At 38.3% G+C, this 26,747-nt stretch overlaps 1 protein-coding gene across 1 annotated transcript in view; it reads left to right on the forward strand.

Moving 5' to 3' along the window:
• SRRM4 (serine/arginine repetitive matrix 4) overlaps nt 1–26,747 on the forward strand; it is a 147,121-nt gene that overhangs the window by 73,478 nt on the left and 46,896 nt on the right. Inside the window, exons 2-7 of the mRNA XM_056537215.1 lie at nt 15,141–15,269; nt 17,900–17,992; nt 19,376–19,447; nt 21,857–21,883; nt 23,262–23,312; nt 26,044–26,136. Of these exons, the coding sequence (XP_056393190.1) occupies nt 15,141–15,269; nt 17,900–17,992; nt 19,376–19,447; nt 21,857–21,883; nt 23,262–23,312; nt 26,044–26,136 (465 nt within the window). The remainder of the gene's footprint in view (nt 1–15,140; nt 15,270–17,899; nt 17,993–19,375; nt 19,448–21,856; nt 21,884–23,261; nt 23,313–26,043; nt 26,137–26,747) is intronic.

Here is a 26,747-nt window from a genome sequence, read left to right on the forward strand (position 1 = left end):
ACACCAAAGGCAATAAAAAAAATGTCTGCACGGTCCATTTTTCATTATACGCGTGTGCTGTGATATTTCATGCATTGTCTGTTTCACCTGACTAGCACTGTGGATGCTGGACCCTGAATGTCAAATCAGTTTTCGCAATTGCAGCAGTGATCACAATAAGTAACCTCTGTGTCTGGAAGAGGAGAACTTGGTCTGTAGCATATATTCTGATGGTGGCAAAGCATGGCCTACTGAATTTTATGTCTGTGTTTATACGCTGGGCCTCCAGTGGTTATGGACTGGATCAGTTAGGGGCATAGGCATAACTTAGAGTTTCTGGGCCCAACAAAATCTGTAATATTACCCCTTGTCTATGTGCCATTTAAAATATTGATGACTTCTTATGAAGCAGCGTGAAGGGGTGTGTAATGAATGTGATACGTGTTTATGGATAGTGGACAAGGAAAGTAGAAGCTGCTTGTGCTTGTCAGTGGATCAAACAATCCTCTCTACTAGTAGTTTGTATGGGCCGTCTGGTTCCCAACACCACCTAATAGCTTGGTCAGAATGATCTAGATGGTGGGCACATTTTTTCAGTTGAAAGAAAGCCTGAAGGAGGAAGTCCAGGCAGGAAAGGTGTCCGGCACTCAGTGGAAATTATAAAATCCAAACTTTATTCAATCCATGACGTAAAAAAATATCCATGTGGACGTCAATACTGTAAAAACACTGATGCATTTTGTTTATCCTTTTCAAGGTTACATTGTTTGAGTTGACCATCTTGTCTAGAAGTCAAAAATCTCATCCTAAGAGGTACACTGCCAAAAAGTAGCCCCTGAGAACCTTTTTAAAGGGCATTAGAAGAAGCAATTTTACGTCTTCATGTGGCAAGACCTATAATCTAATCAGACCATATCTACCTAATACATTAATGAATGCTAACTTTTGCAGCAGGGCGGTATTTCTGTCTGGGTGCATTATTTTTTTATTATTAATTTTGTCCTGTGCTCCTTACTGCATGATAAACTGTTAGAAAAGACATTCTGAAGACATCACAATCAGAAATATAGCAGGAATTCCCTTATTCAGTAATGAATAGGACTTACAAATATTCTGTATCATCTAACTGTCATGTAAACAGCACATACTTGCAATAGTAGTCAATATAAAGGAATTTTTTTTTCCTTGTTTCATGTAATCCTGAGCGGGAAATAAAAAAAAGTGGATTATAATTTTTTTCTAGTTTAAGGATGCCAGACCAAAGGGGAAATCATTGAGTAATATTATAGTATTGATTCATGTGAGATTTATCTCTACATTCCAGTTTGTATGATATGTTGCAGTGTCTCCAGTCTATGTGCTGTCTTTTTTTTGTGGCACAAGAGTCTTGGGACACATTAATAATAGGGGCTTCTTGTGAGTACACCCTTACACTTTCTTCCTTGCATATAAAAGAACTTCAAAACTTTCTTTGCAAAAAGCATCAAGCATATTATGATAAATATGATATTTATAATAATTTGATAATGCAACAAAAAGGAACCTTTTACTGAATGAAGAGCAATGTGCAGGGAAGTGCAGTTACACAATTCAGCACTAGAGGTCAGGAAACATTAATTTTACAGTACGGTAATTGTCCTCACCAATACAAAGCGGTTTTCTGATTAGGTTAACAAGGCTAATATTTGTAACTGAGAAAAATATATTGTGTTTTTGTTTTTTTTACTTGCAATAGATCTTGACCCCTCAACGCTGAGGGAAAAAATTATATATATATATATATATATATATATATATATATATATATATATATATTATTATTATTATTATTATTATTATTATTATTATTAGGCTCTGAAAATCCAGGACTGCAGAACAATCTGGACTTAGCCTGGAGGTTTTTTTTATTATCCTTAGAAGTAAATTTTATTTTCCATGCCCTTTTAGACTGTTTCATAACCCAGAATCTATCAGGTCCTGTTAATACCAGACTACATTTTACTGTACTTTAAACTACACAAACACATAGGTGGAAAAAAAAAAACATCCAGTCAGTTCACCAAGAATTCTTTCCACAGAAGACATCTCATGCCCTGTTGAGGTCAAAGGCATCATGTTTAAATGGACACTGTCAGAGTAAAAAACTTTTCTATGTGGTACATCTTGGCAAAATGTTAACCTTAATAATATACTTAATACAAATATGTTATCTATTTTTATAGAAATTATGGCTTATATAAAAAGACCACTAGGGGTCCCCATACCATCCAGAACATAATCCTGTCCAGCTGCAGCATCATCTTTGTTCCAGTTGAAGCACAGGCAGGGACAAAGTCCAGTAAGTAAAGGCAGGACTAGCACTCATCTGTGCTCACTCCTGTCCGATCAGACTGCAGCATGAAAACAGAGCAGTCTGCAGTGATTGGATGAAGAGACCCAGCACAGCACAGCAGACTCAGGGAGGACGTGATTGCACAGTGAGTGAGGGCAGGCTCAGTGCTTGCCTTGGACATGCCCCTTCCTGAGCAGTGGATGTCAGAATGAGTTAGCAGCAGAACAGAGGGATTTCTAAGCAACACAGAAGCTAGATACATAGACAAGACATGTAAATAACCTGCATGATCTAGTGAGTTACATATATCAGCATTGTTTTTTTTTTCTGTGATATGAGAGGCATCCATTATCGTTCATGTAAATTATTACTCAGCTTAAATGAGTCGGCAATAAATTGGCTGACATCTGTGTGCATGAAATGTATAAGCCCGTGTTTGCCAGCCAGGGTGCCCTCGATTTTGCTAAACTATAACTCCCAGCATGGCCGGACAGCCAAAGGCTGTCCGGACATGCTGAGAGTTGTAGTTTTGCAACAGCTAGAGGCAAACTGGTAGAAGAGCCTAATGACAACTTGCAGCATTTTGATGCACCAGAAAAAATCGGAGTTCTTTACACTCAAACAATTGCACACCACACGACTTAGTCTTCCATTTCCTGACTATATTGTTTGGCTTTGCCATAGTTTGATGCCAGCTCCAATTCATTTAATTAGTGTCGGCAGTTTAGAGCACCAAGCTTGTTGGCACCGTGTGATGTGACAATACTCTATATGGAAGCCGGTCATAAGCCAAGGGCTGAATACAGTCTTTTAGCTCATCCTTAATGCAAGTGACAGGGTCAGGTATAGTAAGACCTAGAGCAACTGCGGTCTTTTTTTTTACGGCCAGGGAATATTTAACAAGTAATCCTTCGTCTATCAGCGGCTCTGACAGGAAATAAATTATAGTCATTCTAGGAATAATAGTTGCCTAGCTGCATTCAGCGTCTACCTTTCATAAAGCACAGTGATGTGCATGAAGTGGACTGCTATTGTGTATCTGCTAGACGTATTACATTAAATACATCGATGCTGTAAAGCAACAGGGAACACAACTGAGAACACTCTGTATAGGACAAAGAAGTGGCGAGCCGCACAAAAATATAAAACCCTATCTACAATAAAGCACAAGTTTGTGTTGCTTATTGTTTAGTTTCATGTTTGAGATTTTTTTTTTTGCTATGAAGGTTTGGGGCATGTCTGACATTTTATATTACTCTATATTCCACTTGTCGCCTGGGAATACACTGCAGCAGTACATTGAAAACGGTACTAGATCCATGTCAAGGAAAGTATTGTATAGCGATGCAACCACAATTTGATGACTGGAGGACATTTGCCACCCTTTGAGGATGCTTGCCCAGTTTTTTCATTTCAAAGGGAAGAAACGATACAACGTTTGAAGGGGTACTCCAGGTAAGTAAATGTATCCCCTTTCCACAGGATAGGGGAAAAGTGTCTGATCCCGGCAGTCAGAACTTCTGTGATCTCCAGAAAGGGGCCCAGCAACTTACCCTTCCTTGGAGATCTTAGGCCCCCACCCTCGGAAATAAGTGAGAGTGACGGCTTTCTGAACGAACCAGGGACTGAGACTTTTTGACACATACCTCAAATAAATTATACTCATTTTTTTTATTTATGGTGTATGTTTTTTTTTTTTTTTTTAAATCAAGTAGAAGAAAAAAAATTGAATCACTCAATGCTAAAATAAACCACCATTTCAAATGGCTACCCTATATTTGGAGTCAGATTGTGATCCTGTCAGTATGCTGGCAATGCCACTGAGCTGATATGCCTTTTCTGAAGAAAAGCTATAACATACTCTGCTCTGTGGCGAGGTGCATTATCATCCTAATACAAATGATATCAATGTAATAAGAAAAGTGTTCAAAATGTCCATGTACATCTGGGCATTGACTGTTGAGGTAATAATTGCCGTCTTTGTTGGTTCTTTACCGGACTTGAAATTATGGGCACTCAGCATTTCCACCATGATGGCTTACAATATCACCATCCAGGTACTTACTACCGCCAGTGCCACTAGTGGCATAGAAGCCCATAAAAGCTGTCACATTAAAACACAGTGACCTGTTACTTCCTCGTCCACACCATGGGGGAGATTTATCAAAACCTGTCCATGGTGTTTATCAAAACCTGTCCATGGTGCTTAGTTGCCCATAGCAACCAATCAGAACACGTCTTTCATGAAGAGACTATCTGTTTGTTTGTTATGGGCAACTTAGCAACTTTTCCTCTGCACAGTTCTTGATCTCCCCCCCTCCACCCCCCTTATGTTCCTCATCTCTTCTGCTATAACAGAGCCATTGCCAGGCTTGCACGAGCCGAGCCTGGCAAAGTTAGAAAGTTTCGGCGAGCCGCTTTTACCTCAGATTTCTGAGCGAGACCTGGTTCACTGGGCTCAGCTCGCTCATCTCTTATTATGTTGTTCACTTCTATTTAGCCTACTGTTACCTTGTGATTTTTCTGTTTTAAGTACTAGTGCTGGTTTTCATTTGGCTTTTCCATATGTAGATCACATTTTATTCAGCTGATTTCTTACTCTTCGGTCAAAAATGTTGTTTGTTCTTTCTGCCTATTTGTTTTTCATCTATTTTTCTGAGCATTTTCTATTTTTAAGGTATATTGCTTTTAGTTTCTACCCTGATGCTTTAAAGATAACCCATATTTTTTATTTTAAAATGTTTCTATTTATGTGTTCTATTACTATGTTCTATTATGTTACTACGATCATAATACAATTACAAATTGTTCAAAGTAATGACTAGAAATAACAAATACATTTAATACACTCATTGTTTGATTTTTGAAGATATTTTATAACCCTTTTCATCCATTCTTTCAATTGAGAACTCTCTTGCTGGGGCCATGTTTGCTCTTTGTCAGCCAAGCCCATGGTGATATATTTATTTGCTTCCAAGTAAAATAAAAAATACCTGGGTGCACATCCTCTATATGTGGTCATTTAAAAACTATTATCTGTGGCTATAATGCCTGCATTCTACAGGTAAAGGCTTTTGTTGTAGACGTTTTCCACTATTTCATACCACATATAACATAATAGCTCATATTGTTCTCACTATTTAGTTCTAGTCTTTCTCCATTTATTGTTGGAGCATTCTCCATAGGAAAAGGAGCCCATAAAGGCTCACTAAAAGCTTAAGAGGTAACATATTTTCTCCATGCCTCCTGATACTAATCATTAGTAGATGTAGAGACAGAAGTGAGCATTCCTCTTCAGTGCTACTTCTGCTGTCACTTACCTATTGATGGTACTAGTTATGCAGTTGAAATAGGGACAGCTTGAAATGGTCCAAAAATAGAGGTGGGAGCCTTGTCTGTCACCTCCTTGATATAGTCCTGGTCACAAGCAATTTCTGAAATCATATAGTAAATGAAGTTTACAAATATAAAGCCAGATGGAGGCTCCGTCTGTGCAACAAAACTGTGGTTAAATTTACAGCACAACTAGTATAGATAATTTATTTTTCCATATACTATAAGTGGCAACACCAGTCAATGCTTCAAACCGTATAAGCCTGCCAAGAGACTGGATGACAGCACATCTAACATCATTCTCTACTTGTACTATAGTATGTAGTATTTTCTGTTCCTCAGTTAGCTTTGGGTTTTGTCATTTAGTTTTTGAGAATGTTAGTGTCATTTCCTTCCAACTCTTTGATTTGTTATCACATCTGTTCCTCAGTTCACTGACATCAGGAAGGGAAATATTAAGAATTTAATATCTGTTACATTGTGTAGGGGAAATATAGGTTTTCTAAGCCACTGTTGGGGTTCAGTCTAGCAGAGCTCTCCCTGTCCTTTACTATTGACCCCAAAATTACATACAGGGCACTCCTGGCCAGATTCCCAGTTTATGGTCCCTAGAACAGTAACTGAATAATGACAATAATTCGGATCCAATAGTCAATTTTCATTACCAATTCCTTACCATAAAAGCAGCCAAGATGAAAAAGACCAGAGAAGGAAATTAAAGGTGTACTCCACCCCTAGGCATCTTATCCCCTATCCAAGGGACCCCCGCAATCTCTCTTGCAGCCCCCCGAGTCATCAGCTGGACGGAGCTAAGTTTGGTCCGTGGCTGATGACTCACGATACAGGGGCCGGCGATTCATGACATCACGACCCTGCCCCTCATGATGTCATGTCCCTCCCCTTTAATGTAAGCCTGTGGGAGAGGGCATGATGGCGGCCATGCACCTCCCATAGACTTGCATTAACCCCTTAAGGACCAATTTTATTTTAGCATTTTTGTTTTTTCCTCCTCGCCTTCTAAAAATCATAACTCTTCTATATTTCCATCCGCAGACCCATATGAGGGCTTGTTTTTTTGACTTATTTTACAATAAAATGTATGGTGCAACCAAAGAAAAATATAATTTATGTGGAAAAAAAAAAAGAATTTTAGCACATTTTGGAAGGTTTAGCTTTCACGCTGTACCCTTTATGGTAAAAATGACATGTTTTCTTTATTCTGTGGATCAATATGAATAAAATGATACCCATGATAATTGCTTTTTATAATTGTACGGCTTAAAAAAAATCTCAAACTATTGTAACAAAATTAGTATGTTTGCCTTATTTTGACCACCTATAACTTTCAAATTTTTCCATATACGGTACGAGGGCTCATTTTTTGCGCCCTTCAGCTTCTAGAGCCTTCAGTCCAGATGTCCTGACAATCTCTCCAAAGATTCATAACAGCTGGTAACTAGGGAGCAATAGGATGTTAACCATGAATTGCATTAAAAAGTGATCTGCCAGAGGGCTCAGAAACATGTTTTTTTCAAGCAAAATATTTTAGTCAAATTTCCCAATGGGCCTTAGCATAAATGCACAGAAATAGCTGGTTAATAGGAAATGTATGTTTGACAAGGAGTTAGTGTCAAACCAAATGTACAAGTTTCTCTTATGATCCATTTAAGATGGTGAAAGCAATCTTAGCACACTCCTACCGATGTTAGATATAGCGAGTTTCACTGACAGCAACTTATGGTCACTGACAGAATAGTTTCCCTCAGCTAGTGAAAACATCCTGGAAAAGAAACCATACATTGAAAATTTGATGATCACCTAGATGACGAAGGGAAGCTTGTAATGCAGAATTAAGCTGTCATCTTGCCTGAGCTGTCTAAAAACATTTAGAGATATGTTTTTTAAAACAGGACCCATGGCATTGTGTGTGAACTTCTCAAAGGTCCTTCTATGGAGGGAGAGGGTGGAGTATGATCTCTGCTGTAAATGGTGGTGAATCCAGTGTTATCTATCACCTTTCACTGTGCTACTGTCTGCTCTGAGAATAAAGACATTACTAGGAAATCATCTGTACAGAACAGAAAGTCTCAACTTAGCTTTAGCCCTAGTGGCCAGAATGAAAACTGCAAGATTTCATAATTATTTCAAAATATAGTTAGTAAAATGCAAAAAAAACAACAACAAAAAAATTAAAATAAAACAGTGACTTATCATAGTACATCTTTAAAAGTCCATCATGAAAACAGATACATTTATTTTAGATTCTCTAAGTCAGATCCCTGGAGCTCTGCACCTTCAATTATCATTGTATCGCTGTGCTGTTCTGTACATTTTGCATTTACTATTAACTTATATTATGGAAAAAAAAACAGATAAGTCTCCAGGGTGTTGAGCCATATAGCTTGGTTCCTTCTAATGGCTAAATTAAGAACTGGGTGTTTTTTCTTAAAAAGCCTTTGTGACATGAAACCCAGATTCTTGTTGGCAGGAGCCTTGCTGGGTAACTTAATTGTTCATAGACATTCAGAGGGAAAGTAGTAGACCTAGCCATAGTTTTGATGGAAAGTCATGGAAAGTCTCTAGTTACTGTTACATTACTTACTGAAAATGTCTATCCTATGAGCATTAATTGGTTTGGTGCTCGAATAGACTGGTTTGCAGTCTTAACAATCTCTTACCTTTGGGCTTTCAGTTGCTATGGGGTTCACTCAGATGCAAAAACGTTATAGGGATTGGCAAGTTGGTGGCTTTTTTTGCTATTTATATGGGTTCTCTGGTTCTATGATTCTATTATCCATATTTTTACTGATGTATATGTGGTGTCCCAGTACAGGTACATTGTGTCAAGGTATTGTAGGCCCTGTCAGATTGAGACCTCCAGTGTCCTGGGGGCTCCCCTGCAGGGACTCAATCATTTCTAATGTGTATTTGCACTGTTATAACTTAATAATCAGTTATTAGGTATCTGTAGCTTTAAGTATGTTACCTAGAAACCTCATGCCTAATCAGGGTATGTGAGAGTGGAGGACTGAGGGCTAGACTAAACTTTTGTGTAAGGTATTATGTTATTACTTGTATGTAACTTTATTGTTAATCCCAAAGGAGAAACAGACAACTCTATGATCCACAGCTGCTTGGCCAATGGGCTTTAGTTTAGCCTTCCCTCATAAGGGTGGCATTTCCTGTGTAGTTCAGTTCAGGGGTCAGCAGTTCTGGAGAGTTCAAGGGTCAGCAGTTCTGGAGAGTTCAGTGGTGTTCTGGAGGTCGTGTGTTCAGAAGTGGAGTGCAGGAGTTCAGGAGAGAAGTTGAGTTCAGAGTGAAGAATCATCAACTCATTTCAGTCAGAGTACAGAGTGGAGAAATATCAAGCCTTTACTTCAGCCTTGATCAGAGGATTCTTAAAGGACAAATCATTATCTTCCGGCGAAAAGCCACAAATCTACTGACACTTCAGTAACTGACTTTAATCTCAAGCCTAATATAGCGCAGAGCTAAAACTCCTAGTCCGGCCGTAAGAGCCAAGCAAATATGCAATATCAAGTCCAGGCACTGCAAGCTGTGTGGTCCTCTAGAGACTGCCTGTTAACCCTTTGGGAGACTTTGGCTGAGCGCTGTGAAGATTGTACCACCTATCTTCAAGTTAGTAAAGCCTCCGTTAAACTGCAACTTAGTGTGGAGTCAATTCTTTCCTTGCTAGCCTGTGGGGAGACAGAGTTCCCCGGACCTGTAGTACCCCGGGAGATACCAAGACTACAGTGGCGTCACGTGACATTAAGGGTTAATACCATCCGACCCTGGGTTAATACCCCAAAGAACCAAGTAGCTGACCCCAGCGTAGCGGTGGCTGCAGACCTCAGCCGTGGCCACTACATATATGCTTCTGTTTTTGTTTCCTGGATATTAGAAGGTGAGGAGCCATCTCATTTTACTGTGGGGCATATGCATTCTAGTTACACCTCTGCCAATTTGGATCTGACTTTAGTGTATTTAGTCGGATTTAACTATAAAATGTTTAATCTTATTGGTGCCTTGTGTGTTGAGTTCTAATAATACAGATTACAATGCAATGGGCCTTTAGACTCTTTTACTCTATTGGGATATACTTTCACAGTTATGTTGTGTGTTTTGATCACTAGCTTTATACTTATTTCATACTAGTTGCATGCTCCGCCAAAAAAAAGGGGCAGGATAGCAAAAGATCAGGGACAATCCCTTTTGTTTATAAAGCTGCCTTCATCCATCGTCATTATATATTATTTGGAATGTACTCAGTAAAAAATAAACCATTACCCTTAATGCTGCTGGACACGGTTTTCATTAAAGCCTTATAGATCTATCTAATTAAGGATAAATTAAACCATACCTCATAAAATTGCAGATCGCTGAGAGCGATACTTAAAATGTGTTATACTTCCATACATAAATATAGCAGAAAAAAGGATCTATTAAAATAGCCAACAGCACCACAGTATAACATAAAAATAATTGTGCTTAATTTACATGTCAGGCAGGAATAATTAAAGGGTATAATACTATGTTAAATAGAATAAAGAAGCTAAAAAGGAATAATAGGGGAGGACTGCAATGAACATAATGGTTGACACCGGGAGCACTCAGCATGCCGGGATTGTTCAACAGAGGCTTAAAAATCTTGCTATTTCTATTCATTCAATGTATAAATTAAACTGGCAATTTTTGTTTTAAAACATTAGAAAATGTCATATTCTGTATGGCAGTGGAAAGTTTCAGTTGTGAATAGTGATACCTACCATTCAATTGACATATTTTCTGTTTGTTAACCATTGTCACTTTTATAAAGTCTATTGTGTTTCTCATAAATTAGAGACTTGTCAGACACCACCCTGTAATTGTATCTAATCTATGCAGACACGGAACAGTGCAGTATTGGGACGACAGCTCATAATATATGTTCTGTATCCGGAGTGATGACAGAATTAAATTAGCGCAAACAAATTAGACTGGGTGAATGAAACTGCACCTTATAACTGCGCCTGCCAAAGGCTTGCAGCTGGTGTTGTACATCCCAATAATGTAGCACAAAGCTTCTGACATAATCAGAGCCACTTGTGAATCAGTGTAATCACAGAGAAAGACTTTCCCTGATTTACCATTATAATTTTCCATAACAAACTCCAGGAACCCACATGATTAATAATCACAGCTCCATGGAGGGGCTTCCTTCCACATCTCCCCTATTTCATCTGCACTTTCCGATTTGCCTTGTCGGAGGGATTTATTCTAAGCAAATGCAATCAAAACATCTTGCTTTCCACCCTCAGACTTCACTGGCTAAATTTAGCTCTTGGAAGAAGGTGCGGGTTAAAAGCATCCTACAAGGGTTTAACTCATTCTGTCTCATTTAGTAATGGAGAAAGACTAAGAGACAGAAGAAATGGTGTGTTTGGTACTGTAGTATATATGAATGGAACTCAATGGGTGAATTTTTTAAAGACTCAACTGATAATTGCTGAAATATTTTGGGGGGGGGGGGGTTGGATTAAAGTTTTTTTTTTCTGAATTTAGCATTGATGGACTATCATTATAGTGGTTGGTGCTTTGTGCATAATATTTATCAATGAGTAGGAAGGAAATTGAGCCAATAACTAGCATTGATGGCCTATCATTATAGTGGTTGGTGCTTTGTGCATAATATTTATCAATGAGAAGGAAGGAAATTGAGCCAATAACTATAAATGGAGTGCTGCTCTCTTTTTGCTATTCTTGCATTATTTTGAGTCAGTTCCCTGGAGCTCTGTACCCTCAGTCATCACTGTATCACTGTGCTGTTCCTTACACTTTGCCAGCAAATAATATATATGCATTAGAAGTTCTGCACCACAATTATAGGCCATTTTAGTTTTACTACAATTTTAGGCCACCACTCTTTCTTTACTGAGGTCTTCTCCCCCAAAGAGCACTCTACTACTATTCAGAAGATGGAAGAAACACGTTACATATACACTCAAGGTTTTCCAAAATCGAAGATGAAAGTATTCTCCTTCATCCCATTGCCAAAGTTTAATCTGTGCTTGCGCAGGTTTGAATGTCACAGAAACTAGCACATGTGCAGCATGCTTCAATAGAATTTCCTGAGGAAAGGGTGACATTACTTGACCCTCCCAAGTTTAGCTTTAGTTGGTTGCTATGGAGAAATCAGGCAGTTCTTGTTGTAGACTGGTAGATCTTGGCCACTTTTTGCTCCGTTTAGTTATATTTTAGTATTTTATGATTATGGCTTGTTATGCAGCCTATGTATCATAGCGCTGTATTTGACCTGAGCAAGAAAGAAACTATGGTCGACAGTCCAGATTTATCAATCTGTTGAAGACAAAAACTGGAGTCTCTATGAAATAGCAATGGCATTAATGGTGCTGCTCTACTCTCGAACCACATGCTCAATGGCATAATACAGCTCCATTTTGGAACTACAATAGGGCTTCCATTCAAGTAAGTTGCATCCCTGCTGTGCATCCGTATGCCTCTGATTTCACACAAACTTTTCTTCATACTAAATCTATATAAAAATTTTTAAAAAACATGGCATGCCCTGTAATGTGTTGTTTGGTGTTTTTTTTTTTTTTTTACAAAAAACGATGAGCATAGTTCTCTACAAACACCCAAAAATTGGTTGACCTCAAGTTTTTACTGGGTTTTGGTGCAATTTAGTCATTTTTAGGTATGGACTTAATTTAGATATGGGTTTACAGTTTGTCTAACAATCAGGGAATCAGTCAAATAGGCAGGATTATTTTAATAACAGGAGTAACTATGGGCAGAATCATACTGTCAGAGGGTGTGTATTATGCATACATGCTTCTCTATGTACAACATTCTTACAGAATGTACTGAATAGTCCTGCCCATCACCTGATTGCCACTCCCATTATTAAAATTAAGTACCGCCTATCTGATTATAAACCCTCGGAAATGAGAGAGAGTATTAAGAAACTGTAAAAAGGGTGTCCTAAGCTATTCAATGATTGTAAAATATAAAATTTGGGGGATTGGCCACAGGTCTTCTTTAACAAAAAAAAGGAAAGAATAGTATACATTTTCTACTGGTGTGTGTTATTGATCACTTTTCACTGGTGAAAGAGCATATTATCTCTCCGCTACACTGCCTATAAGCCTGATCCTAAGTACAGGAGAGGTGCTACATGGCTCTATTAAGGGACCTGCCATAATTGGTATAAAAATCTATAAAAAATAGCTATTGTCTTTTTATCTGGGTTTTTGGCTGTAGCATGAAGTTATAGCAGATGCTGTTATTCAGTGTTTTGATGCTTAGGAAAACAACATCAGAGGGTGTCAGACTGAAAGCTGTCTGTTAATAGAGTGGCGACGAGACATATTCAGAGCTCGCTGCTAAAATTCAAGGCACATACAGAGATTTCTTACAGTTCCGGTAATACTGATTTCTGTATTACTGAACAATTTTCATATGTCACCTTTAAACTGAGTGTTTTTTTTCTTCTTCAGCAATGCTTTGTCCTTTGGTTGTCTCAATAACTCCCATTCAATATCTTGGATTGTAATTACCTCTTCAATGCAATTTTTCCTCAAGTGCAGATATACTGAGAGAAATTATAAAACAAAGTAAAGTCATCTTACGGTGAAGAGGCAGCGACAGAAAGAGAAATGGGTTTCTGTAAAAATGGGTCGCATTAAAAAACAAGAAGTTAGTCATCATGTTCACAGCAGTGACCGTATGAGGCTCCCACACAGCAAAGTGTGACAGAAGGGTTCTTCTCTAGCAGCAGAGAATACTTCTGTAATATGGCATTTCACAATGTTTCTCATGTCAGGTCATCAAATTGTTATTCATATGGAATGTGACACCTTTGTATGTCTGTGTATGAAATCGGTGCCCTATAGAAAGATGGTGTCCAGACACTTCTGCAGGTGCTCTAATACAGTTCTGTACAGCTTGGAAGCATGGTATTTTATTAAAGGGGTACTCTGGCGCTAAGACATCTTATCCCCTATCCAAAGCATAGAAAATAAGATGCCTGATCGCAGGGGTCCTGTTGTTGCGGGGGGTCACGCAGCACCCGTTACCATCAGCCATTGAAGCACGTTTGCTTCAGGTCTGATGACTACCAATCACAGGGTCGGAGTATTGTGACGTCATGGCCCCGCCCCGTGTGACAGTATGTCCTGCCCCCTCAATGCAAGCCTATGGGAGGGGGCGTGACATCTGGCACACTCCCCCTCCCATAGGCTTGCATTGAGGGGGTGGAGCGTGACGTCACACAGGGGTGGATAAGACATCTTATCCCCGAAGTACCCCTTTTTAGTTATATGAGGTTTATGTATAGAAGTTCAAATTCTATTCAAATTCGAAACGTGGTATTTTATTAAAGGGGTACTCCAGCACTAAGACATCTTATCCCCTATCCAAAGGATAGGGAATAAGATGCCTGATCGCGGGGGTCCCATTGCTGGGGACCCCAGTGATCTTTCATGCAGCACCCTGTTACCATCAGCCCCGGAGCACGTTCGCTCCGGGTCTGATGACTGCCGATCACAGGGCCGGAGTATTGTGATGTCACGGCTCCGCCCCCGTGTGACGTCACACTCTGCCCCCTCAATGCAAGCCTATGAGAGGGGGCATGGCAGATGTCACGCATGGCAGATGTCAAGCCCCTAGGCTTGCATTGAGGGGACAGAGCATGACGTCACACGGGGGTGGAGCCATAATGTCACAATACTCCGGGGAAAATGTGTCTTAGCTTTAAAGTTATATGAGGTTTATTTATAGAAGTTCAAATTATGGGCCTTCTTGTACATTCTCTTTTTGTTGAAAGGTCTTTCCATATACATAGATGTTCAGATTGCTGACAAACATATTTATGCCTTATCAGGTGGCTTACAAATGCAAGGACAAACTGCTCCTCATCTGGTTATCTAGTGGAGACATTACTGATAAGCCAGAATAGTCCAAATGTCCATATGCTTACCAGGGTGAACAAACAAGTAAGAGTGTCACCTAGTCAGATGTTATAACAAGTGTTGAGGCCCCTACCGTTCGCTGGAATAAAGGCGCAGAAGTTATTGGTTGAATCTGTTTTTTCCACACTCTTTTTGGAAAGCAGATTTAAAAGGTATATAGGCTAGTAGAATGTCTATATCCCATAATGATGTTTCCCCCTCCCCACTAAGGAAAAAAAAAAAGTAAAAGGGAAAGAATACAATATACAGCATTTAACACCTAGAGCTACACCATTTTGAATTATAGTGACTTAATAACTGTTAAATTATGAATATATGTTGCAACACGCAGCTCTATGCTACCGTACATTCTTTTCTTGTCCTTGTTCAGCCTTAACACAGTAGTCATCACATGAGATATTAAACATTTACAATTAAGAAAACTGAGCTTTCTTTCTACAATAGCCGCTGTCTGTTTATTTGTTTGTTTTTATCAATGAAGATTTCTATAGTAAAATAATCATATTTTTCGCTTTCACTTGCAGTGACAATGTCAAATGCTCATTATCTCCAAACAAAGACATAAGACAAGAGGGGACACTAAGTGGAAGTCTGGAGAATGGGTGTACAAGAAGAAGGTTTGGGCAAGAGCTTAGCCCGCGCCAGCACCAAAGGTAAAGTATAAAAAACATATTAGTATCTCTCCAAGTAACACTATGAGTCATCTAAACTTCGTATTACAGGTAGACTGAGCGCTGACATGTAAAGAATGATCCTTTTGATGATCATTCTTACATGATATCCTGACACTGAAACATGTATTAAAGGGGTTATCCAGGAAAAAACTTTATTTTATATATCAACTGGCTCCAGAAAGTTAAACAGATTTGTAAATTACTTCTATTAAAAAATCTTAATCCTTTCAGTACTTATGAGCTTCTGAAGTTAAGGTTGTTTTTTTCTGTCTAAGTGCTCTCTGATGACACGTGTCTCGGGAACCGCACAGTTTAGAAGAGGTTTGCTATGGGGATTTGCTTCTAAACTGGGCGGTTCCCGAGACACGTGTCATCAGAGAGCACTTAGACAGAAAAGAACAACCTTAACTTCAGAAGCTCATAAGTACTGAAATAATTAAGATTTTTTTTTAATAGAAGTAATTTACAAATCTGTTTAACTTTCTGGAGCCAGTTGATTTAAAAAAAAAGTTTTTCCTGGATAACCCCTTTAAGTAATATTGAAATCACATGAAACATATCCATCTTGGAGATGTAAAAAAAAAAAAAAAAAAACTTTTGAAAATTCTATCGATAAAAAAATTTCCTTGACAAATCATTCAATTCAGTAATTTGCTGACCTACAAGTTTCATGTCACTGGAAATTCAATGTGCGCAGCTAAGACTACCATGTGAGCAATCCGCTTCACTCTTACTGATGTTTTTTCTCATTCAAAGTTTTATTGAATTTTTTTTCAAATAAAATACAAATAGCATGGGCTAATAGCAGAGGGATGCAAAAAATAAGAAAAGGGGAAGGACTATCACATGAAAACAAGTTCCTCGGTGCCAGGACAAAATATGAACACTCTTACCGTTACTAATATTTTTACTACAGTTTGAAGGGTATTTTTTCAAGCCCTAAGAAAAAAGTGTGGGAAGTAGTCACCCAAGATTGCTAACACTTGCAGCAGGAAGGCAGTGTAAGGGTTAAATCTAGTGACTGCTGCAATAAATATCACTGATAAGGAGACAGCAGTAGCCAGAGAAGGAGAGAAAGGAACTGACTACTGAGCAGCCCCATCTCCTCCACAGCATCACCACATGTCCTTCAGCTACCGCCTCTCCTATCCTGCACAGCTGAGCTCCGCCCCCAACATATTACTGGTCACTTGATAGCGACATCATCACAGGTCCTACACCTCCAGCATCTAGAAGACTGGGACAGGAGAGGGGGTGATCCCTTCCTCTCTCTCCGCCGCATCTAATGTGGTTTGTGTGCAGGTCGGTGAAATGCATTGAGAAACAGCAGAAAGATGGGTGGGAAAAATAAGCATAATTTAAGGCAACTTTCTCAGGGGTGTAGTGTGAAAAACACAAAGACATGTCTTATTTACATACTTATCTATGGTTCAGCTGCTTTTCACACTGCACCCCTGAGAAAGTTGCCTAGAGCAACAGAACATGCGGGGCCTTGGTGGAACACATGTGGTGTTATTTCACCTTCTGACTTTAGCCCTTCTACTCCTTTGACTGTTATCCTTACTTATGGAATGGGTGATGTAACGTATTTCAATACTTCCACTTCTAGGGTTTATTATACATAGCAGAGGTTGGCACTTGTGGTGACTTTTACCTAAGTGTTAGAACAAAGACACTGGCTATGCTGTCATTTTTGGGGTTGCTCTTATTATTTGCTCTTATTGAATAAGTCTCTTATTATTGTTTATATCTGGGTATTAAATGTACAGTGGATCAGTCTGTTTTATATTGTATAGTTCATTGTACACATGTGCTCATTGACGGTGAGTGTCTTGCACCCTTGTTTTTCTGTGGCGTACTTTAATAGAACTTTTAAATGTTTTTAATATGTATATCGTGTGCGCTTTAATATTCAATAAATTTGTATTGCATTGTTCATTATCTTGGGTGCGCATCCAGGCTCAAGTGTTTTGTCTCTTCTTTGCCATATATATAGTTGTTTGAAACACTTGGCTGAACCCTTTATTTAAGTACATGGCCTGCGTCCCTTATTTAATCTTGTCAAATGTATCATTTTGTGGAATATAAAAACGTCACAACAGCATAGGCATTTAGATCTCAAACATAGTTCCTACATAGTAAGTCTATGGACTTACAATACGTCAAAGAAAAATATTATACTGTAGTAGGTTTTATCTTTTTTAAATAATCCATTAAACCAAATAATTATGGACCGCCATTATATTTATTAATGGCTCATTTGCCATAGGCTTCTATGTGATTTAACCTTACATAAATGTCATCATATGCACAGTACTCACCTTCATAGTAATCCGTTGCTCTATTTAAGATGAATTTACAGTGGATTCTTGATCTGCATTAATGACTTGAAAAGATAGCACCCTCAGACTTGCTGAAGTGGCGTACTGTCATATGCTCTGTAGGCTTTCCGCAGCTATTATTCTGCTATTTATACAGATGTTTTGACAATGTTTCAAGAAGTGTATTTATAGTTTATGTTATATCTAGTTAAAAAGGGTCTGAATTTTATAAATCAAGGATGCTAAAATGACTCTGTTTACTATCAATCTGTCCATCTGTATCTCTAGAGACAGGTTCTCAGAAGCAGAAAAACTCAGCCCATCCCCACCTCCAAAGAGCAAAAAGAAGAAGAAAAAGTCTGATCGCAAGAGGAGAAAAAGGTTAGGCTCAATCTGCATATAGGTCATTAGCGTAAATAGCATTATCTGTTTGTCATGTATTATTCTTATGAAGATCATGTGCAGGATCAGTCAGGCATATCAGATCAATGTATTATATTTTGTACTTATGAATCAAACAACCTCCCAATTCAATCAATTTCAGACAGAATTCTAGATTCCTTATATAGGATGTATATTGCAAGCATCTATGGTCCATTATTAAGTGGAAGCAATGAGCCTGATGAAGGAACGTCAAACCATTAGTTTAATTATCCGCTGTCACCATTTGCAGCACTTCTTGGTACTAAATCATCTGCAACTTTACTGTCTATTTAAAGGGGTATTCCAGGAAAAAACTTTTTTTTAGCAACTGGCTCCATTAAAAAATCTTAATCCTTAAAATAATTATCAGCTACTGAAGTTGAGTTTTTATTTTCTGTCTCACATAAATATTAGTGGGCTCAACCAATAAGTAAACTAGAGATTTTGGAGCTACCAATGCTTTGTAGTAAGCACAATAAATACTAAGAAGAAGTAGCAAAAGCACACAAAGACGCATACCAAAAAATAAATAACATATTGGGGTTTATTTACTAAGAGTGGAGTGTAGTTTTCTTTGTGGGTTTTGATTTCCGCCAAAAATTTTCCCAAGGTATTGACTAAGGTTTCCCTACATTTTGCACTTTTCCCGACGTTTTGCTTTTTTTTTTACAACTGTTCTGATCTGTCGGGTTTTCCTCAGCTCAAATCCACCACATTTTCTGTGGAAACCTTAGTAAATATGTTGAGATTTTTCAAAATTGTCGGGGACACGCCCCTTTTGTTGGGACCATGCCCACTTTCTCCTGTGGCCATGCCCCCTTTTCGGGTTTTTCTTGTAAAATGGAGGGTTTTGTTGTTTTTGGTCACAAATTGTGTCGTATGGAACGTGCAACACAATTTGGGTGCAAAACCCAACAAAAAAGAGTCGGAATCATGTTAGTAAATAAACTTTATTAAATCTCATGACAAACAGTGTATATAACACACAATTAAAAACACTTAAAATATGGGAGCCAGATGACACATGGTCTCCCTGTACCACGGAGGAGAACCCCAGTTGCCTGGAGATTCCCCTCAAGGGACGCCCGCCAATCCAAATCTATGTATAAAGAACACATTTCCTTTTTGCCGTCTACCCCTATATGCAGTACACAAATATTGCACAATTTCTAGCAGCCAACAGGATGTAAACTAGTATACACAAGTAAATGCAATAAACAAAGTCCCTATTACTTTTGTCTGCATAATGAATTGAAATAATCCAATCTGAAGAAGCAAGAGTCATAGTTTCTCTGTATTATTATGCCAAAAATGTAATTTACTGTATGTCTTTATCGCCAGGTCACGATCTTACAGTCCTTCCCCAGTGAAAAAGAAAAAGAAGAAAAGCTCAAAGAAGCAGAAGAGGAACAGGTATGAGACAATCAATATCTATCTATCTATCAATCAATCTTTCTATCTATCCATCCATCATTTTATATCTCTCTAGTTATTTATTTATCTAGCCATCCATTATGTCATATCCAACTAGCCATCTATCCATCCAGTAATCTTTATACTACAGAAAGTGTGTATCTACTGACATAATAGAGTCTATTAACACGGCAGAATGTCCACTTGCGGAATTCCGCCTCAAATTAAAGCCCATAGATGCTGTATAATACAGAGGACATAGAATTATTTTCCAGCAAATCTCTGTAGCAAACCTCTATTAATCTGGACAGTTCCTGACATGGACAGAGGTGTCAGCAGAGAGCACTGTGATCAGACTGGAAAGAACTACACAACTTACTCTGTAGTATACAGCAGCTGGAAGGCTGAAGTAATGTACAAATCTGTTTTACTATCTGGAACCCAATTAATAAAAAAAAATATATATATCTTTGAATATCTGTGACCACTGAAGCCAGAACTGCTTTACTTATAGACAGAAACATAGAAACGTGTGTCAGCAGATAAGAACCATTTGACCCATCTAGTCTGCCCAATATTCTGAATACTAATCCTTGTCCTATGCCTATGTTATATGAAGGCCTTATGTCTATTCCATGCATACTTATACTCCTTCACTATATTTGCAGCTACCACGTCAGCAGAAAGGCTATTTCATGCATCCACTACTCTCTCAGTAAAGTAATACTTCCTGATATTATTGCATAAACCTTTGCCCTGCTAAATAATGGGATTGTTTTCATTAGACATCCAGCTAAGCACTTGATGTAGCAGCATAAATTTCCTATATTATACTTAAAGGAGTAGTGCAGTGAAAAATTACTTATCCCCTATTCATTGGATAGGGGATAATTTATAAATTGCAGGGGGGGGGGGGGGTCCAATCGCTGGGATACCCCACGATATCCTGAACGGAGCGCAGGCAGTCTGCCAGAAGTGGCCGTTCCCACCCTCGCAGGAAGCTGCTTCGTGCGGAGGTCAGCATGCCCACTTCCAGCAGAATGTCGGGGCCCCGTTCAGGAGATTGCGGGGAGTCCCAGCGGTCGGACCCCCGCAATCTATAACTTATCCTCTATCCTTTGGATAGGGGATAAGTTATCTTTCACTACACTACTCCTTTAATGTTACCTTTTGTGATCTTTCATAGTGGTTAAAATGCAGCTGAAATTTGTTGTGCTAAATGGTATTGCCATGAATAAATTAGTAACCATAGCTTTTAAAAATATAGTCTGATTCTGAGATATCTCATGTCACAAATAGCAGGATTAATGGATAATGTAAAAAAAATATTGCTTGAAACCTTTGGCAAAACATGGTGCAAATTTTCATATTCAAAATAACCCATCCATAAATCCAGAGATTAAACAAAGATGGTGCAAATTTATAGCCTTGGTATTCTTAACCAAGAAAACATAACACAAATTCACAACATGAACATGAAGCACAAGTTTTATTTATACAAATTTCTCTACAAATGTTCAAAGTGATTCCCATAGGAGACACAGCAAATGTCTAGGTGTGTGCCAGCCTATCCTCAGACAGGTGCCACTGTTTCAGTGATGTGTTGTCTGAAGTATTTCAGAACCTGCGGCTGGGGGGGTGCCGTGTCCTTAATGCAGCCCCAAAGAAATAAGTCGGAGGGTGCTAGGTTTGGCAATCATGGCAGCCAATGCAACATTAGTGTACTGCTGTTTCTGGTGCAACCGGTAGAGTTTGAGTATAGTTTTATTTAGGTCACGGCACAAGCCTGCCGATAGACTATATTTGGCAGATCCTCCACTACCTGTGGCATATGCCATTCCTTAACCACATCCAGGTAGGAGTGGTCAGTAACAGTATTCTCCATAAAAAAGAACGGACTATAAACGTTGTGCCTGCTTATTGCACAGAGCGATTCATCATGTGCTCAATAAAGGCACATGGTTTTTCTGAGCCCAAAATTCTAACATTGTGTCCATAGACCAACCCACCGAGATGAAAAGTAACCTCATCGCTGAACACCTGCCTGTCAGTAAATGCAGACATTTGTGGTACCTGTAGTTCTATACTAGTCAGCCTGGTTTTGGTTTGGTTTCAGTCACTGGCCATTTACTACTGATGTTACTTCCAGCTACAGGTTTTTACTTTTGCACCATTCTTTTTGAATCACCCTGTATAATACACTTCACTGGAATACTACTTTAATGATTCTGAAGACACAACCCATAGCCTCTGATAGCAGTATACTGTAAGGAGGACTGCTCATTGTCTCTTTACAGTACAAATTCATTCACAGACATGCTCGGGATTAGTAGATTGTCTTTTGTCTGTAATGTGTCTCATCTTTAAAAAATGAAGTTCATAAATTCAGCTTGTTCCTGATTTCCCTAGGTCTTCATCAAAGAAGAGACGACACAAGTAAGTGATTTTCTGCTATCTGTAAGACACTTACATTATATTCATCGAGAAAAATGTGTGACTATAACAGATGTCATGTGCAATGAATAATACTAAATGAGCACTATTTATCTTCTATAAGGCTCCGGGGTGAGGGAGGCGGGTACTGATTCTCAAGGAAGAGACCCCGTAGTGTATGCAGACTTATTTGCATACAGTGCTCTATGGGAAATAAATTCAATCTGTGTGTCCAATTGGAATCTTTGTTATGTGACAACATAGCACAAACACTAAACCTATGAGCAAATGGCTGGATTCGATTATGTCCATTGTCCAGGATTGGCACACTGGATGCAAAAAGCTGGATCTTTTGCATCCATTGTCCAATCTGTTGTCTATTGGCTGAATTAGGACTTGGTGTCGGTCCGGCATAGTTAACATCTGCCATGATTTTGCCCATTTCAAAAACACTGCATGTAATGTTTTTTCATCTGGCACCTGCACTATTCCAGATCACTAAATGAAGGAAATGAGACTGGTTGAGAAAATGTATTGATAGTTTGTAAAATGTTTCCTTTATTCTTTAAACCAAAAATACCAGGAAGCTACTGTATTGTCAATTTAGAGAAATAGTACGGTTAGGGTCACATGTAATGGATTTGCAGCGTACTTTATGCTGCGGATCTGCTGATGACCAATTCATATTGTGTGCCTTCTTCTGTGCCGGCTCATAGCAGCAATCCACCGCTGTTGCAAGCAGACACACGGGTACTTAGACATCGCAGTCACTCTTGGCCTAGCTCAGGGAGCATGGGGATCGAACTCAATGTCTGTGAGTGCACTGTGTGTGCCCGGCGACTAGCAGGTTGCTGTGTCTGTTTGTAGCAGTGGCAGATTGCTGCTATGAGCAGACACAGCAGGAGGTACATAATAGAGGTCAGTCATTGGTGAATCTACATAAAATATGCTGCAGATCCGTTACGCATAACCCTACCCTAATAATTTTAAGATCTGATAAATAGCCATAAGAAGTGTGCACAGTCACAATTTTCCTGCGTTCTGTGTCCTGTGTTAAGGCTTTACTATCATCATAAAAAAAAAAATCACACTTCACCTGGCCATTTTTCATCATCTTTGGGGGGTCTCACCCTGCTGATCAAACCTTTTACACATGTCCCTGCTACATGTCTAAAGTTCGTTTTTATAAAGATAGTAATGTATTAAACCAAGAAAAGTCTTATGCGTAGAAATCTGGTTAAATTGTGATGAGGTGCTTATATACCAAATACCTGAAATGCCAAATCTTAAATTTGAACATTTGTCTTATAAAGTAACCAGTAAGTAATGAGCTGCTTTCATGTCTCAAATACTACAGTTAATAAAATGTTCCTTTTCCTAGTTTATCCAGCCCAAAAAGCAAAAGAAAGCAAGACCGGAAACACAGAAAGCAGTAAGTATTTACCTTTTCTTGTTATTTTGACCTATGTGGTGAAGACCCCTAAAGATTGTTGGTTCCCATTGCAGGCTATAGCTTTTATCTTTTTTAAAGGGATTTTATTACCTTTTTTTAATTAATGTTTAGAGACAGATATAAAAACATGTTCTTATGTTTTAATCTGTTTCTATTTTCTGTCGTTTTTTATTTCACTTTAGTACAATGTTATGGGTCTGCCATTTTGACTGGGCTGTTTTTAACAACATGTGGAGATAAACTTTACAGCAAGTATCCTCAAGCTTGAAAAAAGTTCCAATAAGAAACTGAAATATAGAGCCTGTCACTGTTGCCATTTATTATGTTTGGAGAATGAACACACCTTTTTTGTATCCTGAAGTGCTGCCTGTTTGGAAGTAGTTTTTGTGGCACTTTACTTATCCAGACCAGATTTCATGCTACAGAGTTTCAGTCCAGTTTCTTTAAGAAGACCCCCCCCCCCCCCCACCACCACCACCACCTGGAAGACAGTATTTCAATGGAATTTTGAGTGGTCTCCTCAACAAGGTTTCAGTGAAATTGAATAGTCAGGATTTTTTTTTTTATCCCAATAAATTTACTTTGCATTCAACATTGTTCTTTTTACTAGGCATGTACAGTATGTTGGTTTTAGGTGTTCTTCTAGCAGTGTCTTTGAGATACCCACCCAACGTTGCACTATAAAATGTCTTCTTGATGAAGATGGCCAATATACAGTATATGGAAAATTTGGTCTAAATGTTTAGAAACTTTCCTTTAAAAAAAAGTTGAAGGGTTCATGCACACTGCTGGTCCATGCAACGTCTGAGTTGGATGGAGCTGTATTATGGCATCCCTACAAGTGTTTGTTGGTATACAGAATACTTTTCTGTCAGAATTGTATACAGATCCTAAAGCAAACAATTATGGAGTGCTTCACTGGATAGAAGCATTGTCAGTATGGCAAGGCACAGAGGCTGTATGGCTACTAAGGATTCATATGTGTTTGTGCAGTGCTATACAGTGCCCTTGTGCATGATCTCTTAGAGGGTAGCATTTAATACAGAATATAGCATAGTTCAGCCTTTTCTCATTTGGAACAGTGTCTTTTAGTCAAGTAAAAACATTTACCTTAAAATGCTAATGAATGCAAATCCATGCACAACGCACCATCCTATTAAAAGCACAGTCATGAAACACCATTCATTGGCAAATGCTCCATTTAACTCCATAAACATATGTACCTAAGAGGATGTCAAGACAAGATCCAACCTATGGAACTACGGTAACCATTGCATTGGTCCTTTACGTATGATGTCGTATACCCTATATGTTCTTGTGATCTTGTCTTTTTATTCTCAGAAAATTGTACAGGTTAGCAGATACTTCTGCTATATAGACTAGCAGTGAAATAACATTTTTAACACCCAAGTGATGAACCTTCCTCACAAACTTATAGATTACATGGATCCTTTGCCAGGCATTGTGACATTTCAAATGGAAATGCGAAAGGGTGTCATATCCAAATGTGTTACTGACTGAAATAAAGAAAAATAACATTATCATCAGTACAGTGAGAAATAATATTCTCATTGTCTATTGCTGCTCCATTTCCATTCCTTCATGTAGATCAGATAACTGAGAAGGAGACATGCTGTTTTTCCTGTTCTATTCTGATTGCAAAGTATATTGGGATGACATGAACTACAGGGGACTTCCTTTCTATCTTCTGAAGAGCAGCCGTGATTATTATTGCTGTCAGTAATAACATTAGGAGTCACTGACTTAGCAGTAGGCGCCCGGTTTGCAGGAAATTGTCGTACTTAGGTTCTGCCATATGATAGTAGATGGAATTGAAGCTACACAGCTTTGTTTTCAAGGGAAGAGGTTGTGAGTGTACTTTGTAATGTAACTTAACACATTAAACTCTCATTTCCTGTCATACTGGGGCAATGTTGTACCTGTGAAGTCACAGTTTTCTTAAGAAATTATTTTATTGCAACTTTATGGGCGTTCTTAGAAATATATCAGTGTAGACAGCTCTATTTTTACTGGGCAGAGACCAATACATCTGAGTATCAAGGAATGGAACCCAAAACAAATTTTGGGAGTTATACTCATTTCTAGTCCTATGTCATGTTATCAGCACTATCCATGTCAGCATGGATTCCTATTGGCACATAAGTTACATCATATTGGAATTATTATCAATTTAAATAGCCGCACAGTTCTATGAACAGAGCCTTCTGAAGTTGGCTAGCTCTTTAGTGTATAGTGCTAAATGTATATATATATATATATAGTACAATTTCAAAGAATTTGGAGCGCACAGTCTCTATATTCAGTCAATTAAATGCAGTGGAATAATGGTTGGTGGTTCAGTGACCGTAGCTGACTTCATTGAATATCACTGCCGTGGTGCTAAGTGCAAAAATATACTAGTATAGCGAATAATATAACAGAAGAAAATACACTTGTACTCACCGGTCATGTGATTATCTGTATTCCGGATTATCCGTTATGCTGGGAGACGTGTAGCTGTGTGCGAAAAAGGCTGTTAGCCTCTGATTGCCCTCATCTACACATCTCCCAGCATAACGGACAATCCGGAATACAGATAATCACATGACCGGTGAGTGCAAGTGTATTTTCTTCCGTTATATTATATGTATTACGGTATTTTGGGAAAACTGGTCCAGAAACTGATAATTCTATTCTGCCTCTTTCATAGCTCACGTGGTAGGTCACGAAAATCCCACCATCATCATTACCAACATTCTCGCTCTTCAAGCATTGAATCTAGATCCCCAAGCTGTGAAAACAGGTAACAAGAATAAATAAAATAAATACTTTTGAATTGAAGTTTATAATCTATAAAAAATTTGATTAGACATAAGATCAATGATGTCTGTACTAAGCAACTAAAACGTGGACTTAGGCTTTGTTCACATTTATAGTGGAAGACCCATCATGTTCTGCTGTCAGACGCTTTGACAATAAAAAATAATGCTGCATTATTGATATTAGCATTATTGTATTGCTAAACTGAAAAATAGAGCAACTGATAAAAAATACTCCTTCAAGGACCACTAGGTTTCCCAGAGCTCAAACAATAATGTAAAGTGTTTTTTTTTTTTGTGCTTTTCATAATTTATAGAAGCTGTATATGTCACATATGTGATATTTACTTACGGATTATGTCCTTTGGCAAGCATTATGACATTTCAAATGTAAACAAAATAAAATTGCACTTTTTTTTTTTTATAATGTAATTCAATGGAAAACGAATTATGCTATATCCATCAATTTTTAGCATCTGTTGACATATAAATATTTTTTCGATAAAACTTATATGTTGAACAGACAGTAATAGCGCAGTGGGGATTTTAGTTTAAATTCAAGAATACCAGAGCAGAAAGGACAGCTTTTTATTCT

The sequence above is a fragment of the Hyla sarda genome, chromosome 1, assembly GCF_029499605.1.
Source record: "Hyla sarda isolate aHylSar1 chromosome 1, aHylSar1.hap1, whole genome shotgun sequence".
Classification (NCBI taxonomy): Eukaryota; Metazoa; Chordata; class Amphibia; order Anura; family Hylidae; genus Hyla; species Hyla sarda.